Source organism: Filicampus tigris, chromosome 12 (assembly GCF_054856515.1).
Source record: "Filicampus tigris isolate MCC_2025a chromosome 12, RoL_Ftig_1.0, whole genome shotgun sequence".
Lineage (NCBI taxonomy): Eukaryota > Metazoa > Chordata > Actinopteri > Syngnathiformes > Syngnathidae > Filicampus > Filicampus tigris.
Window position 1 is genome coordinate 9,643,269 of NC_141228.1, and position 16,660 is coordinate 9,659,928.

General features: G+C 39.1%; 1 protein-coding gene across 1 annotated transcript; it reads right to left on the reverse strand.

Moving 5' to 3' along the window:
• Positions 1–1,531: 1,531 nt before the first annotated feature.
• On the reverse strand, positions 1,532–11,911 carry hykk.2 (hydroxylysine kinase, tandem duplicate 2). Its single transcript, XM_086047524.1, has 5 exons — positions 11,814–11,911; positions 9,060–9,367; positions 3,942–4,084; positions 3,138–3,318; positions 1,532–3,009 (listed from the first exon to the last, which is right to left on the reverse strand). Exons 2-5 carry the CDS (start codon positions 9,361–9,363, stop codon positions 2,567–2,569), a joined length of 1,071 nt encoding a protein of 356 aa, XP_085903650.1. The 5' UTR covers positions 9,364–9,367; positions 11,814–11,911; the 3' UTR covers positions 1,532–2,566.
• Positions 11,912–16,660: the final 4,749 nt, after the last annotated feature.

A 16,660-nucleotide genomic window follows, 5' to 3' on the forward strand; every position in this document is an offset into this window, starting at 1 on the left:
GTGGCATCGAAAATCAACATTTGATTTATAAAAAACCTAATCAAACTGCAGTGGCTGAGCATTAAGTTTTGTTTATGTGCAGGAAAGTCTATTTTATCATTGTTGTTATTGATTGACTATGTTGCGTTTTGTTATTTGACAAGTAAACAAATGGAAACATACAAACTTTGTGCACAATAAAAAGAAATTAAAACTCATTCAAAAGCTTTATTTTTCTTTTTTTGGGGTGCACATTACAGTCCTCTGCCGTATTTAAAACAGGTGCAGTAGGAAAATGAGTGCTCGCTATTTCCAAATGCCAAGAGGATTAATGGCACTTTAGAGTGGGGTTGGTGTATTAAAATAAGTCCTCAGAGTTCCCATTTGTATTCCAGCCATCAGTTATGGATTGTGGATTACAAAGGTGAGGTGAAAAAGAGACAAGGCAGGTGAAAAGAGGCAGATAAGGCAGTGAAGAGGAGATATGCCTTCCACAGTATCCAGGCACCATCAAGAGTCAGATAAACGCCCTTGCAGAGCAGATTCACCGTGTTTGGATTCCAGGGAACTATACAGTGAATTATAAATAGAACAGTATGAACAAAGAAAGATTTTACCTTTTCTTTACTGCTGCAGGCACATGCAGGCCACACTGGAATTGGGACATGATAGTTCTGCACTTAAAACATTTTTTGCCTCTAGCGTACCGGGACTTCACATGAGCCCACTGTACCCTCTCTTGTTCTATTTCTCTCTCGCACTTTGTGATACTCATACGACTCCTTCATTAAGTCAGGTACCTCAAATTAAAAAATTTTAAAAAAGAAGAAAAAAAAAATAAGAATTTTTTTTTTTTCTGCCTTGGGTGACAATTTATTTGGTGTGTGCGCCGTCATTTAGACTAGTCATGGAATGTAAAGAAGCTCAGAACGTAACATGCCGCCAACGCAAAGGCTAACTTCAAAATAAAAGTTTAGGATTTTATTTTGAAAGGTTTTATTTTGAAGTTGGCCCGAGTGCTTGCGTGACGGGAAGGTGACTTGTGTTTTCTACAGTGAAGCAGCAATAAGTCAAGTCGTTATCATTAAAGTATACGTCTTATCAGAGACATTTGAAAAGATTCAAAGGTAAGGACACCATTGCCTCTCAATGTAGCATGAAGGGTAGCCCTACATGGAATGATGTCTCCATCTAGTGGTCAACCCAGCTCATGGCTGCATTTCAAAATTCAAAATCAAGTCAGTCTTTGCATAACTACTGCATATCAAAGTAATTCCCTCAGACTTTGCTTCTCAAAGTAGTAAAATATAACTCAGAGCTGTGCCTTCCAGACACAAAGACAGATGATCTTCCAATCAATACATTATTCTATTTACCTAAGACAAATGTGTGTGTCGCAATGTATTCCTATTTATTTAAAGTTGAGCACAACACACATTCGAGCTTTCATGCATACATGCAGTTTCCTAAGCTTATGTTGAAATAAACTACTATTTCAAGTTAGGTATTTTTCATGTTTATTTGAAAAAAAAAAAGATTCAGTACAAAAGTATTCAAGTTGCTGACATTTTAATTTGAATTAAAAACAATGATTTAACATGACAGCATATATAAACTATAACTGTACTTGGCTGTTTACATACTGATTGTTTCTATTAATACACGTGAGAAATACAGATAGTTTTTAAAACAACACCAGAGTACATAACATTTGTTTATCATTGTGTGGGCAGATTAACTTCACATTGTTTATTTGTCAACCACACTCCATTTTGAGAGGCATCATTCCTCATTATATAGCTTGACTTCGACCAAATGCACCTTTTTGCACTTTCTCCAACACAATCATGAGCATAGTGACTTATTTTTCCGCCACAGAAAAACAATCAAATTAGACTTCTACTTTTTGTCTTTTGTATGTCTATAATGTTTATGAATGAAAGCCCAGGATTATAGCTAAATACTACTTGTAAAAAAAAAATCACTGGTCAAGTGGATAACTTTGTGAAACTGATTCTTTGGAAATAGCAACTATTCCAGCACGCATGTGTTATTTTTTTCAACTTCACCAATCAGGACAGGAAACGTTTTGGCTTAACATATGAAACCCTTAATGTACCCTTAATGTCTCCACCCAACTGAAACTAAGACACTGGATGGTGCTCCTCGACAGGCATTCAAAGGAGGGGCGGAGCCATGGGTGGGCCTGGGTGTGTACCCAGATTGACAGACTGCCCACCCAATGAGATTCATGAAAAAAATCTATACTAAATAAGTAAATTATTAAATTATTTTTAAATGTGTGTTTTGAATATTAAGAATGGCATAATTGGTTGTCTAAGGAAGACCTGGACTTCATATTATTCAGATGATCATTTTATTTTAATATACGATGTGTCGGGAGAGAAGGATTGTGCTCAGTGAGAGAAATATTCAGGCCCACCGTGATTTTTCCAGGCCCACCCATTAGCCACCTTCTGGCCCACCCCTGATTCAAAGTTGATCAGCTGTCCTGACAAATCATCAAAAATCAAACTATTTTCATGAACATATTATTTTGAATGAATCTAAGAATATTTTGCCTCACTTACTTTCTGCCAATGAACTGAGAAGCACTTTGGAACCACACTTCCTCTACTTGCTCTTTTCCCAACTCAAAGAACTTGCGTAAAATTGGAATGCCTTTCTTGGATGAAATCATCAGATACTCTTCATTTTCAGGTTGCAAAGTCACCGAAAAACGAGCAATCACTAATGACTGGCACAAGCGTGACAGGACCAACCAAAAGAGGCAGTCTCTCTCTGCCGCGTTGAGGGGAAAAACACTTTCCCAGCCTGCTAGGATATGTCCACCCACTTCAATGGGGTTGGGGTGTTCCAGCATCATGTAAGTGATGGTGATGGCGAGCTCATAGACGTAGTAACCAAAGCTCATATCTCCAAAATCAATGATACCAGAAATCTTGTAGCCATTGCTTTCATTAGCTTGCACCAGCACATTGAGATCATTGAAGTCTCCATGAATGAGGGCTGAGGAAAGACAAAAAAAAAAACACGGTATAACCATACAAAACAACGATTTATTTATCCATTCAAGGCTATATGCAGCCCTTGCTGATAGTTCAACAAACAAATAAACCAGACAAAACAAAACTTACACTTGCGAAAACTGGAGGAATTGGGGGCCACAGCGGTTGTGTACTGATGGAGGACAGATTTCACAACCTCCAGGAGAGGGTCTCCCTCGAGCACTTTCATGTATTTCTCCAGAAGGGGAATATTTGACAAACTCCATATGAACCCCTCCCTCTGCAGCACACTAAGCTGAGGATGTTCCATCTGGGGACAAGACAACAGAAATAGGACGTTTGTAAATACAAATTACTATGGCCAAAACTATCGAGAGAACTCAGTATTCCAAAACATATAACATTAACGCAGCAAAACATCCAGTTATGTATCTATCTGTCTATCTATCTACAGCGCTGTGAAAATATATCTTCCTCCTTCTCAAATATTCTTTTTGTTTGCATAGATTCCCCACTTTAATGCTTTAGATCATCCAAAAAAGATAACCCAAGCTTATTCATTCAGACTGAAAAACTATTCAAAGCTCACTGGCCCGGTCTAAGAAAAGTACTACAGGATAATCTTTGGAGACGGCCAATAAGTGTGCCTTTGCTGACTTTGATCAGAGAAGAGGTACAGTGCTCAAATTATGTCAGATTGTCGGTTTGCGTTTATTCCTCTTCAAAAGTCCACACTGCATTAGAAACGAATTCAATAATAATGGGTTAAAATCCCCAAATTACAGTGAGAGAAAATCATGAAAAGCTTCAGTTCTGATAAAACTGCTGCTCTGATGCAACAGATGTCAATTTCTACAGGGGCCCATCCAGCAAAGCAGTATATTTTTTCACCAACCAAAGGATACCAATCCTTTACAATAGAATTGTGTTCACCTCATTGAGAGCTTTGTCCATTCTGGCTGCCGTCCGGCCTACTTCATAAAGTAGCTGTGGCGAGAAAGGGACCTTGGAAATAGGGCTTCCTGGCAAATAAGTCAGCAGGCGCACCAGGTACTTCTGTAAACCGTAGCCACAATCTGCCAAATATAGCAATCCAACAATTACTATTATAGCTTTTGTCTTCTGTTTCTGGTAATAATTCGTGGGGGACCTAAAGGAAAAATAAATGGATTAACTTGTATGGAAGTCATTTGCACTGAGTCAGGTCCTGGTAGCCTACTTGCTGCAGCTTTTCACAAATAATTTAATGGTTAACTTTAATACATAACCAAAACGACATAATGTAGTATATGCGGCATAAGCACCTGCACAATAAAATAAGAAGTCCTAAGTCCTTCCTTTCAGGCCTGGACTAGCAAATATTTCCCCAACACATGTTATCTCTTCCAGACTTTTGACACACCCATCGCGCACAAACTGGGAATGAATGTGAAAACACCAAACAGGCGTGATTCACTGACATCTCAGGCTAGCATTAAATCCCAGAAACATGGATTTGTCCTTTTTTTTTCCTTTCGGGCACATGGGAGAATATGGCCCTAAATGACCATGTTTGACATTTCAGTACTTCTTGTACAATGTGCTGTTTTCTAACAAGGAGCTGAAAAGCAGACTTCCTCTATCTTATTTGAGGGCCTAGGCTCAGTGGCCACTTCCGTCTGAGAACATCTTGTTTTGCAAAGTACCATTTATCAATTGTTCAATGGTGTCTTGGTCACATGAAGTCAACGTAAACAGCAGGATGAAGAGGAGTCCTTAAAAGCCAATTGTCATTGAAGAGGAGTCATTAAAAGCCAGGGAATGTCCACTTATGTATCAAACACCTGTTGGGAATTTTGCGATTCATATCTGGTGGCATGTTAGTGTCAAGAAAGCATGTTGAAATATGTTTGTCACCATTTTGTGGGATCTATAGGAAATTACAAACCTTTTTAGGGACCGTCACTTATTACTCTTCGCAGCAGAAAAGATCAATGATCCGCATTTTAGGTCCATTCTGAAAAGTCACCGGAAACCCTAAATATTGGTCCTGAGGTGCCCCCTAGTGGCAAACCCCCGTTTAGTGGCGTGAACTTGCAACAATTTTTTCTTGCCGTAGTTTGGAGTTGGTGTGTTTTATTTAAAACTCTGGTGCATCGTGGTTACTACAGTGGACAGGCCTTTAAGAGGCAGAGTATGGTTTGTATATTTCCACTACAAATCAGATAAGATAAAACAAGATAAGATAAGAAGGCTTTTATTGATCCCACAGTGGGGAAATTTTCAGTGTTACAGCAGCAAAGATATAGGTCACACAGAGACGGCGGCATAATGTAGCCATTAATGTATAACATTAAAGGAAATACATTCAGAATCAAACCTATGTAAATATACGCAGTAACTATGTGTATATACACATGTATATACACACCAACATACATCTACATATAAAGTATGAAGAAACACTCATTTTAGCCTGTACATAGTACAGAGGAAAAATTGTCTAAGTAAGTGACAGTGCTGCAGTGCAGCAGTGAAATATAAGGAACAGCATTTGATGAAAATAAAACTAGACCAACAGTAGTGGGGAATGTTGCACGATATAAGCTCAGGTGCAGGACTGCACAATTGCACTAATGTCCGCCAGTTTGTGGAGACTACACAATGTTCTTGTTAAAGAGTCTGACAGCAGCAGGCAAGTAGGAGCGGCGGAATCAGGTGAGTGTTTTACTTATGGTTATGGCTATCGGTTGTAATTGGATGTATTTTTGGTACAGTTATAGGGTACTTATCTATAATGTATTTTTTATGCATTTTATTTATTTGTAGTTTATGTTAGTACCGCCATTATTTTGATATATTTAGTAGACCGCAAGTGCAGCAAAGAATAGGGATGACTATAGAGTCCTCCCGGAGATTTCCTATGTCTCCAGTGATGATGAGTATAGCGACGGCAGTGATGAAGAGCGGCTGCCCCAGAACAACCGAGACATAGGAGCTGAAGATGATGGAGGCCGGGGTGCAGATAATCAGGAAGCAAAGAGTCAGAATGCTAATGCTGACAGTCAAGATGTTGTGGGACAGGATGCAAGATGGAGGGTCAGCGTGATGAGGAAGCTGTGGAAGATGCTAAGATGGAACCTGCCCAGCATGCCCGCACTCGAGCCTGCAAATATTTATGGAAAGTCTAAGACGTGACTTTGATGGAGCTTTGCCTCCATTTCTAGTAAAGTGGAAATTGAATGTTGAGGGAAGAACACCAGTTGATTCGTTATGCCAGTATCTTTTAAACTTTTTGGAGTCAAGGCACATTGATTTCTTTGAAAAAATCCCGCGGCACACCAGCAGATGAAATTGGGGAAAAAAAGCTTATTTTAACAATATAAGTTTTATATTGTTTCTATAAGCATTTTTTAACATTGAAGAATGACGTTATATTATAACGTCTTGAATAGGAATTAAATAAACACAAAGAAAAAGTATTTTATAATGTTTCATATTGATACTTACTAAGTGTGAAACATGGGCCTGTTTGGATAAACATGCGTCACTAATTCGCTTGTCTCTAAACAAAGACAATTGGCTACCTGATGCTGTTGCTGCCACCTGCTGGTATGGAAGAGTACTACAATGTAGTAAAGACATGATTACGCTGCCAGGCGCTAGACCGCACAGCAGGGGCGGAGCCACGGGCGGGCCTGGGTGTGCACAGCTCGTTGACGAGGTAGAGTACAGCACCAATTGGTGCGCTCTGCAGAAAGTGCAAGAAGATCTGGCAGTGACATATGAAGAAATGCAGCTTTTTCTAGGGCTCTACGTGGCCATGGGTGCCTTGAGATGTCAAGTTCAGCACGTGAAGCCACTGGCCACATTTTACCTATATCAAAATTGCAAACAACCAGATGCCACAATGCTGCATGCAAACAGAAGACCAAATACAGCTGCACATGCGCCCTGAATGTTTTGCCTAATTTCACACATTTTAGGATTGATGAATTGATACATACAGAGGTTTTGTTGAAAGAAATATTCAGAGGCTTTCCCGTGATTCATATTCAGAGATGTCGTGATTGTTGGTTCTTGTTGCTGAAATTCTAGTCCTGCACACTTAACAAAATATGGAAGCTTGCGAAATTGTTCTTGTGTTTGGAAACGTTTTGAAACCTTGATTTTGTGTTTGTTTATTTTAAGTGGTTGTCTGTAACTTCCTGAAAATATATCATGTTTGAAAAAAAAAGTTGTTTTTCTCATTCCCTAAGAAGAATAAATACACATGAGAAAAAAATATTGCATCAGGATTTCATCATTCATGCACCAGATGGTTCCACAGCTGGGTGTTTTTGCATTTTTTTTGTGTGTGGTTTGTAATGTTTACTTCACCTTTGTTGCTGTGATTGCATCAATTCTTACGCTTGTGCTTTTTTTTTTTTTTTGCATTGATGTCTTTATGTTCTTCGTTTGCATCGTTCATGCGTTTGCAGCATTTGGCTGTTTGCAACATTTCGTACTTGCAGCGATTCTGTTTTACAGTTTTGTTTGTTTTTAGTTTGCATGTATGTGTTTGTCTTTGCATCATTTGTTTGTTTGTTTGCAGCATTCCTGTGTTTGCAGCGCGTTTCGCCCTGTCGGCCACGACACGTAGCATTATTGTAGCCTACAGTATATACTGTATATATGGCAATCATATATTTTCCACTTTGCATTATTTGTTCAATATTACTTAAAGCAACACTGCGTCACATGTCAGTTTTTGTTGATTATGGCGGCGCCATGTGGACAAAAGCGGTAGTGTTTTGACAAAAGTCAACCACATTTCCCATGCGCGCCAGCGCATAGTGTCGTGAAATATTGAGCTCTCGCTCGCCTGCAAGTTGGACTGAATTACATTACATTTCTATTTCCAGTGGCTGTGTGAAAGATGAATAGCGATGAGGTAATGAATCTAATTTTGTTTAAACAATACTTTTGTTTTTTGTTCGTTTTGGGGATTCTGCCATGACACCAGTAATAGCAGGTAGACGTTCGAATCGACTTCCGTCCTTATAGCGAAAAGAGGAAGTGAATATGCCATAAAGCAATTCAGGACATTTGTATTTATTTGTGTGCCAGGGTTGCTCCCATCCTCCTCAAAGTTGCTTAGTGCCAGTAAAACTGACACAGACACCCCCAGGGCATGACAAAAGTCCCATTCAACTACCGGTACTTGTAAGTCAATGTTTTATCAAAAGAGTTGTAAAATGTTTTTATTAAGGTCGATATCCTGCCCAGTGCTGCTATAAGTATGACAGTTGAATTTATTGCCCTCCGTAATGCTGCTCTTTGCTTTTGTTTATACTTTGTTGGTTGTAATACGCGGTGGTCGACTGGTTAGCATGTCCGCCTCACAGTTCAGAGGTCGTGGGTTCGATCCAGACTCCGGCCTCCCTGTGTGGAGTTTGCATGTTCTCCCCGTGCCTGCGTGGGTTTTCTCCGAGTACTCCGGTTTCCTCCCACATTCCAAAAACATGCATGGTAAGTTGATTGAACTCTCTAAATTGCCCCTAGGTGTGATTGTGATTGCGGATGTTTGTCTTTGTGTGCCTTGCGATTGGCTGGCAACCAATTCAGGGTGTCCCCCGCCTCCTGCCCAAAGACAGCTGGGATAGGCTCCAGCACGCCCCGGGACCCTTGTGAGGAGAAGCGATACAGATAATGGATGGATGGATGGTTGTACTACACCAGGTGTGTTGCTGTAGGGATAAACCTAAAACAGGCTGGATTGTGGCTCTTAAGGACCGGACTTGGCCATCCCTGTACTACACTATTAATGCAAGTATTTACAGGCAAATAGTACTGCTGTGACAGACTTCAATATATCTAGCAATCAACCTATCCAAATAAACTAGACAAGTGGCGTATACTGTGTACTATAATAACAAATACCTCTGAAGGTGTGTTATGCAGAAGGTGAGGGCTGACTATCAGCGAGGCCGGTAGACCATTCATTGGACTATAGAGATTTTATAGCCACCTTATCAAAGCACCTTAGTTCGCAAAACATCTATCGATCTACCAGTCAATAGTGTATCTTACCAATGCCTTCGAGAAACATGACCTGGCCCATGGTTGTTTTCCGGGTTGTTTGGGTAGGAAGTCCATTGTCGTGCAGAAAGTTCATTGCATAAGTCTGCAGTTCTATCAGGGTGGGGTCCTTAGTGTGCACTGAGTTCATAATCTTCAGCACATACTCGCCACCTTCAACAGTCGTGACACAGAAGTTCTGGTCATCATAGCTGGGCAGACAGTGGAGTTGAGAGGGAGTCAGCTTGTAGTGTTTCTTCACAATGTCTGCTGCCTGAGACTGGCTGAGGTTGGGCTTGTCATGGTTCGCTGCCATGTTCCTGTACACAACACAAACTTGTTTCAGTTATGTACAGTAAAATACAGCAGTGCCCACTGCCTAGGTTTATCCACTCATTTCCAACATTGGTTGTCCTTATCAGGGGCACAAGTGACTGGAGCTATACACGAGCTCATTTTCGGCGAGAGGCCGGATACACCAAGGACTGGTTGCCACTGTATTGACAAAAATTCACGTTAACATTCACACCTATGGTCAATGAAGACTCAACCCAACTTAACCCACCATGCCTGTTTTTGGAAACCGGTTAAACCGGAGTACCCTAAAAAATGACACCCGAACACAGGGAGGAAATCCAAACTCTCATCCTTTCAACTAGGAGGCTTATAAAATAAACCAAACAGATATAAGGCACATTAACTGAGGTAAACAGGCATGAATGATAATAAGCGCTAGGCTAATGTTAGCACACGTCCATCGATAGCAGCAGCAAGAATTAAACTTAACCAATAAAGACAACAAAACACTACACATTAAATGCAAATGCCACTGACCTCTCATGGCCACACATTGGACAAGGCCCAAAAAATCTCACTTAAAAAACGAACAGCTTCAACTGGTCAAAAATCTCTTCACTTTTAATTTCTTAAAACGTGGTCGTCGCGTTTCCATTAAAATTTTTTAATGGATTTGCGCTTACCTCAAGAATAGTAATTTTGGTCCCAAAAAATTGGAACTCTGCTGGCAGATTATTCTCATCCCTCTATATGTTTTTTATGAAACACGGGGAAATGGGAGAAAAAATACTGAATGTATGAATATGTGGGGGACCACCAATACCACCAATTACCAATAGATGGCAGACATGTCTTAGATGCGCTTACACTGTGTATTATTCTGCCCTATACTACAGGCTTAATCATTTTTAACGGATTTGGAATTATATGCAGGACAAACGGTACCACAAAAAAATATTTAAAATTAGTTGATTTTTGTAAAAAAATTTACAAAATTATATGGCTGAGCCGATAATTCGATATCAATTTGTATCGCAATTGACACGTGATCAATATCAACAGAAAATGCCTTCAATAAAACGTTTGATAGAAAAGAAAAAAAAAAGAAAATAAACCCTATCACAGCATGGTGCGTGATGTAGGCAGTGTGCTTCCGCCTCCAAACATGAAAAAGCGTTTAAACCAACAAAGAAGGAGCATTTAAACCAACGAAGAAGAAGCAGTTAACCCCCAGTGCGCTATGCTCGTGTCCAGCGAGCGAGTGCCGTAAATTCGCTCAAATAAATGACCACTCGACTCAGTACAACTCTTACAATTAAATGATGCATGATATGCACTATAACCCTATTAAACACCCACGGATGGAGCTGTGGTATACAAGTAGAGGAGTTCTCATCTTTGACAAGCTAGCGCCAGTTAGCCTTTTCCAACACCGGCATCGCACTCAAGGTAAAATCAAGCAAGTAAAATATGAATGGACTATGGCAATAATGAGTCTGCTAAAAAGTAGTCCATAAACGGTTGGTCAACGATAATGTATGCAGTGCAAGAGAGTATTCGTTCACTTGTATTGGATGAACATTGAATGAAAGCTAATATATGTGTGTCAACGATACTGCTTTGGAGTAGGCGTTATGCAAATAAGCATTTACAATGCAATGGTGGAGGACAAACTGCACATTACACTACATAACAATATACACAAAAACAGTAATCTGTTATTCAAAGAAAAGGTTTAAAACAAACTCAATACTTATCAATATTGACTGATATGAAATACTTAAATTGTGACAGTTTTTCAAACATATCTCTCAGCTGGAAAATAAAGTAGTGTTATTTTGCTTGTTTTAAACCCATTATTGTTGTGTTAGGATGCAACTTTTATACATGCATTGAAAAATGTAATGAAATTAAGAGTACATATTTTGCATGTATTTTGTCCATATTTAAAATAACATGTTTGTCATACGTCATGTTAGAAGGTGCGTGCTCCTGGATCTTATTCCGCATTTATGACTCAATTGAATCAACGTTCAGATATGGCTATGGCTTAAAATTGAATCAACGATGATGTCAGACATTGAAAATAACATTGAACGTGCTATTTATTGACGGTCCCTGGGCACTGCCTCCGCGTCAGCTCTTCATAAGAAACAACGGCATAGATATTCCTCGCTTCGATGAGAAGCCAGGAGTGTTAAAAATCAACTCTATCAGCTTGTAGCTCGTTGGCTACATCACTGTGGCTAGAGAGAAGTATTGCTTGTGTTTTAATAATGCTTCGTTATTACGTTATTGGGCCGACAACTCCGAATGTGCCAATCTGTGGCTAACTTTACCGGGCTGCCTAAGTTTTCTCTTTCCAAGAGACTTCCCCCTCCGCTAACGGAACACGCACCGCTAGAACAGCGTAACGGAAAACATCACAAGAAAAACGTGAATGCGGTGTTTAACAACACTTCAATTTACCTCGTAACCCGTCGCGACGTGCTGTGGAGAATATGTATTTCTGATTTATCAGGTGACAAGTTGACTGAGTCCTAAACCTTTGTGAGGAAAACAAAAAGATAACATATTGGGATGACTTTATCTGGGATGACTTTTCAAAATAAAACGAATGCGTGGCGGTTACTGGTGCAATTTTGTATACAGTACTACATAATCACACTTAACATAAGTGCTTGCTTGACGATATTGAATAACATTAAAACATTAAAAGGAAATGAAGGGGTTTACGTGCTATTGATTCCAAAAAGTCAGCTGTAAAATAATTCCAAGCAGGAAGCTCACATTTTAACACTGCTATTTTTGTATCCTAGGTCTAAAGTTTAACAACAAAACCCTTGCAACAAGGAAAAGACATTTATGTTACTATGTGCACAGTTTTTTTTTTTCTTCTCTTTTCTTTTTTTTTTTTTTCTTGCGACGCTCAACCCAAAAAAGACAACTCAATTCTGGTAGGTATCATGATTGGCCACAGGGCGACGCCATAGAGTTAACAATACCCATTTTCAGAGTGGATGAATTCAGGGACATTCAAATACAGTATTCATATTTATTGTATTGTCTCACAAAACAATCAGTCTAACTACCATTCTTTATAAGGTTTATCTACACAGAGAAAATATTGTATGTGTTTTGTGAAATACTCTGTAAAAGTATGTGTCTTACATTGTCCCTAATATTTGAATGGCTGGTAGGATATGTCAATTTTACAAGGACATAAAATTCCTCAATTATAAAACAAAACAAATAATTGTATTTATGAATTCAGAAAAGGTAGGCCTGCTTTTTGTTTTCTCGCCACTCTTGGTGGATAACATACATTTAAAGGGGGTGACTCTTGTTTCTCCCTCCCAATCACAGTACATCTTCACTCATACGAACACGATCACACTTTCATGAAGACCTCGCTGGATTGATTGATTCTCATTGAGCTTCTCACTCAAAAAAAATTCAGCACTTAATCACTAGGCTGTTAAATTACACTCATCAATATAGTGTGCGGATCTGTATATGAGATGCATGAAGCAGACACATTGCCAAACAAAAACAGGCAAGGCAATGTGTACATTGCATCATTACAACATTACATCATACCAACCACACACACACAAATGGAAGTGGCTTGTTCATAGACAGCCTTTCGGGAAATACTGTAGGCAGCTCATAAAGGGTTTAATTTCATTTTACATTTGATGGGTGGGGAAGCCCTCCAGACACTAGTTGTACATAAGCAATTAAAAAGCACATTTTCCAAATGCACCCACTATGTTTTAAGAATGAAAAATACTTGAGTTAAAATGTGTTTGAGATCACGAAATATATTTGAAAGAAAATGAATAGTGTAACCCAGAAAGCTAAGATTTTCAAGCATTCTCAATTCGGGCTCCAGTACTCTGGAATGCTCTATCCATAGAAAATAAGAGTGGTTACCTCTGTAGAAATGTTTACCTCCTGATCAAAGACTTATTTTTACACTCCCGACGCTTTTGGTTTAAGCACATTTCCTCTCACTCTAATACCCTGATATCTGAATTTTGGCCTCGCTCGCTGCCGCTTCTCTTTGCCCATGTGCCCAATGTGCTTATATTAATGCTGCCTTATAATAAGATTTGAAGAGGGTCTTGGATATTATATAGGATATCTAATATTTCATCCACTATACAGTAGGGATGTAACGATTCACCGAAGCCTCGATTTGATTTGATTTTTGATATTCAGTGCCCGATTTTCGATTCGATTAAAAAAAAATCACCACCACGCTTGTCTCTGTGCGCTAGTGTGGTGCTGCAGCCACCCACAAACGCAATGTGCAATGATGTTTGGCGCAAGCACATAATTTGATACACATTCAAAATGTGGTATGCATCTGGAATGGAAAAAATATTAAAAGACATAATTTTTTAGCACTCTCAATTAGTATATTCTAATGACTTAGGTTTATTGTCTTTTGTTAGGTGTTGCTGTATAGGGCTTGTGAGTGCTAAGATGTCCGAGTTCAGTGTGTGAGTGTCGATTCAAATCGATTATTCTATTAATCGTTACACCCCTACTATACAGCATATTTCATAATGTATACATCTTACTATATTATCTATTTAAAAAAGGGATACATCTACTCACCAGACTATAATAGTGTCTTGAACCTCTGTCTGATCTCCTTTTTGTTTTGATGTTAGTTCCACTCGTTGCTCTTATCTCCTCTTAACTGAAGTCATTTGCATCTAACGAATGTGACAGCTGTGAAACAGATGTCATTGAAAGCAATCTTGCCTCAGCTTGCATGAATATTTTCCAGCTCCAAGGATCACGTTGCATGGCTGCTCGGGATATGAGTTGGAGCTTCTGTTTCAAAAATTAACAAACATTTCCTACAAACTCTCCATGTTATCTTTAGCTTACCATTGCTCACAACCGCGGATGCTACATTTTAAGTGTAAAAGTCCACCAAGCTTGTTGGACACCAGAATGTTGGCTGATAAATGATGATCGTGATTCTTTGTGAGTGTGAACGTGGACGTTACATGTGTTGAGTGTTGTCTTGGTCATGCAGGATCAAAATGGAAACAAAGGAACTTTTCCATTTCTAACACAATCACTTACCCTAACAGCCATGAATCTACATTTAATGCCATGCAAATTATGAATTTGACCAATATTTTGGGTAAATTCCTCTCAAGTATAGAGTATATAGTTTGAACTACACACTACACACTTGCATAACATTGCATCAGCTTTTCGCACCCTCAGTTCAGAGGTTCTAAGGAGTAACTCTTTGCTTTGTCTCTCACTGTCGATGACTTTTTTGTTTTTTGCAAAATTCAACTTTGTACTTCAAAAAACAACAACCATAATTGAAACAAAGTACTCAATCATGGGTACGGGTCACAAAGAAAGTCAGAAGGTAAGACGAAGGATACAACTCAGGTGAACCTTTAGTTATACAAATCTTCAGCTTGTTTTATCCTTTCATTTCTTGTCATGACATCTGTGGATTGGTCAAAATTGGTGTTGACCACACGAATTTGCAATCATATATATTGAACAGGCTTAAAACACTTTACACCACAGGGCAATTGGTCTGGATAATCCGAAAGGCAGGAATCGGGTTAAAAAGAAAATTGCGATTTCCCAATTATGAAAATGTGCATCCACCCGCAGCTACTTGCAGTGCCATCGCTTAACTAATTTAAACTTAATCATAGCACAACATTGGCATATTGTTCTGGACATGTGCTATTACTTTTGTCTCATCAGCTTAAATGCTACGTCCTGGATGTCCTGGAATCTCAATTTGGGGCTGCTCATATCTAAGTGGCATCGGGGGGGTTCCTGTAATATGCAATATTAAAATCGCTTCATTTCTTCCTCTCGTATTTGAGTTTAGCGACAGTACCTCTTACACACTGCAATTTATAGATTTCTACTTCAAGAATGGGACTCCACATACAACCACTTCAGTTTAAATAATCATTCAAAATCCATTCTGAGCAATTTCACAGGATTTATTTTTCTCTGAAAAGCTTTTGATGCATAAGTAATTAGGAGTCATCATTCAGTGTTAAGAATTTCAAGGGAAATTGGTTATTTCAGCTCAGGGAATGTTAATTAGAGAGAAGGAATAGCAGGTGGCTGTATCAAAAGAAAAAGAAAAAACATTTACTGTACATCTGTTTGGTCCACATTATGGCCACCACAGCGCATGTGAAATAAAACAATGCATTTGATAATGCAATGTGGATGTAACTGAAACGCAACCTGGTAGCCTGATTGCAAGGCTCGAAATAAGCGGTTTCACATTGCAGTTAGTTTGTGAGTCCAAATTGGCATTTTGTGCCTCAGACAGTCACTCTGAAAGCCCAAACTGCAAATGAACCGGCAATTAGGTGGCAAAACGCAGAGTTCAAAAGTTTCAGAAATCACTGAACGCTATAAAGTCGTTATGGCGGAACGAGTTACGATTGTTCCAAATCAAACCCAACACATTTTTTTCCAAGAGTATGTTCTCTGCAGGCCCACTAGTTGAAACAATGCATTCTGATTATTGCGTTTGTGGAACATGAGTTAAGCAACAAAATCCACCCCTTTTTAGCCATGTCAGGGGGCTGCCATTTTGTCGCCTCTGTCGACTGAAAATGACATCACGACTGCGGTAACGACCAATCACGGGTCAGTTTCAGAAAACAGGTTAGCCGTGATTGGACCTGAGCCCTGAGCAGTTGTTAAGGTACAAAATGGCCGTCCCGGAGAAGGCTAAAAAATGGGTGGAGTAACTCTTACTCCACAAACGCAATATTTATCAGAATGCCTTGTTTCAACTGGTGGGCCTGCATAGAACATATTCTTGAAAAAAGATGTTTGGGTTGGCTTTAAAAACTCTATGTTACTGTATGTCCCGAAAGTTTCGTTCACAACACGTTGATCTTTCAGTGATCCCGAGAGCCAAAAAGAAGTCCACAGGTTTTCTATTTGGGCTACAGTTGCTCTAGCATGCCCAAGCCACGGAAATTAGAGCTGCTACCTCAGTAGAAATGTTTAAAACGCGACTTAAGACTTAATTGTATACTGTTGCTCTCTCTATGATACATTCTGTACAATAATCGTAAATAATATCAATTATGAATAAAACCCTGCTGTTTTTTAATTTATTTTACCAACTCTTAGGCCTACTACCCTACGGTATTTTAATTTTGGTCATGAAAGTGGTACTTGGAGAGATAGGTATTTTTTGGGGGGTGGTAATTGGTGTAAAAAGTTTGAAATCCACTGGCATAAACAATCAAACTCACAATTCGTATGATACATTGGAATAG

Coding starts and splice junctions, on each gene's coding strand:
- hykk.2 (XM_086047524.1), bottom strand. CDS start 9,363: ATGGCAGCGAACCATGACAAGCCCAACCTCAGCCAGTCTCAGGCAGCA. Junction 3,319..3,941: donor TGGACAAAGCTCTCAATGAG/GTGAACACAATT, acceptor TCTTGTCCCCAG/ATGGAACATCCTCAGCTTAG. Junction 3,010..3,137: donor TTCCTCCAGTTTTCGCAAGT/GTAAGTTTTGTT, acceptor GTCTTTCCTCAG/CCCTCATTCATGGAGACTTC.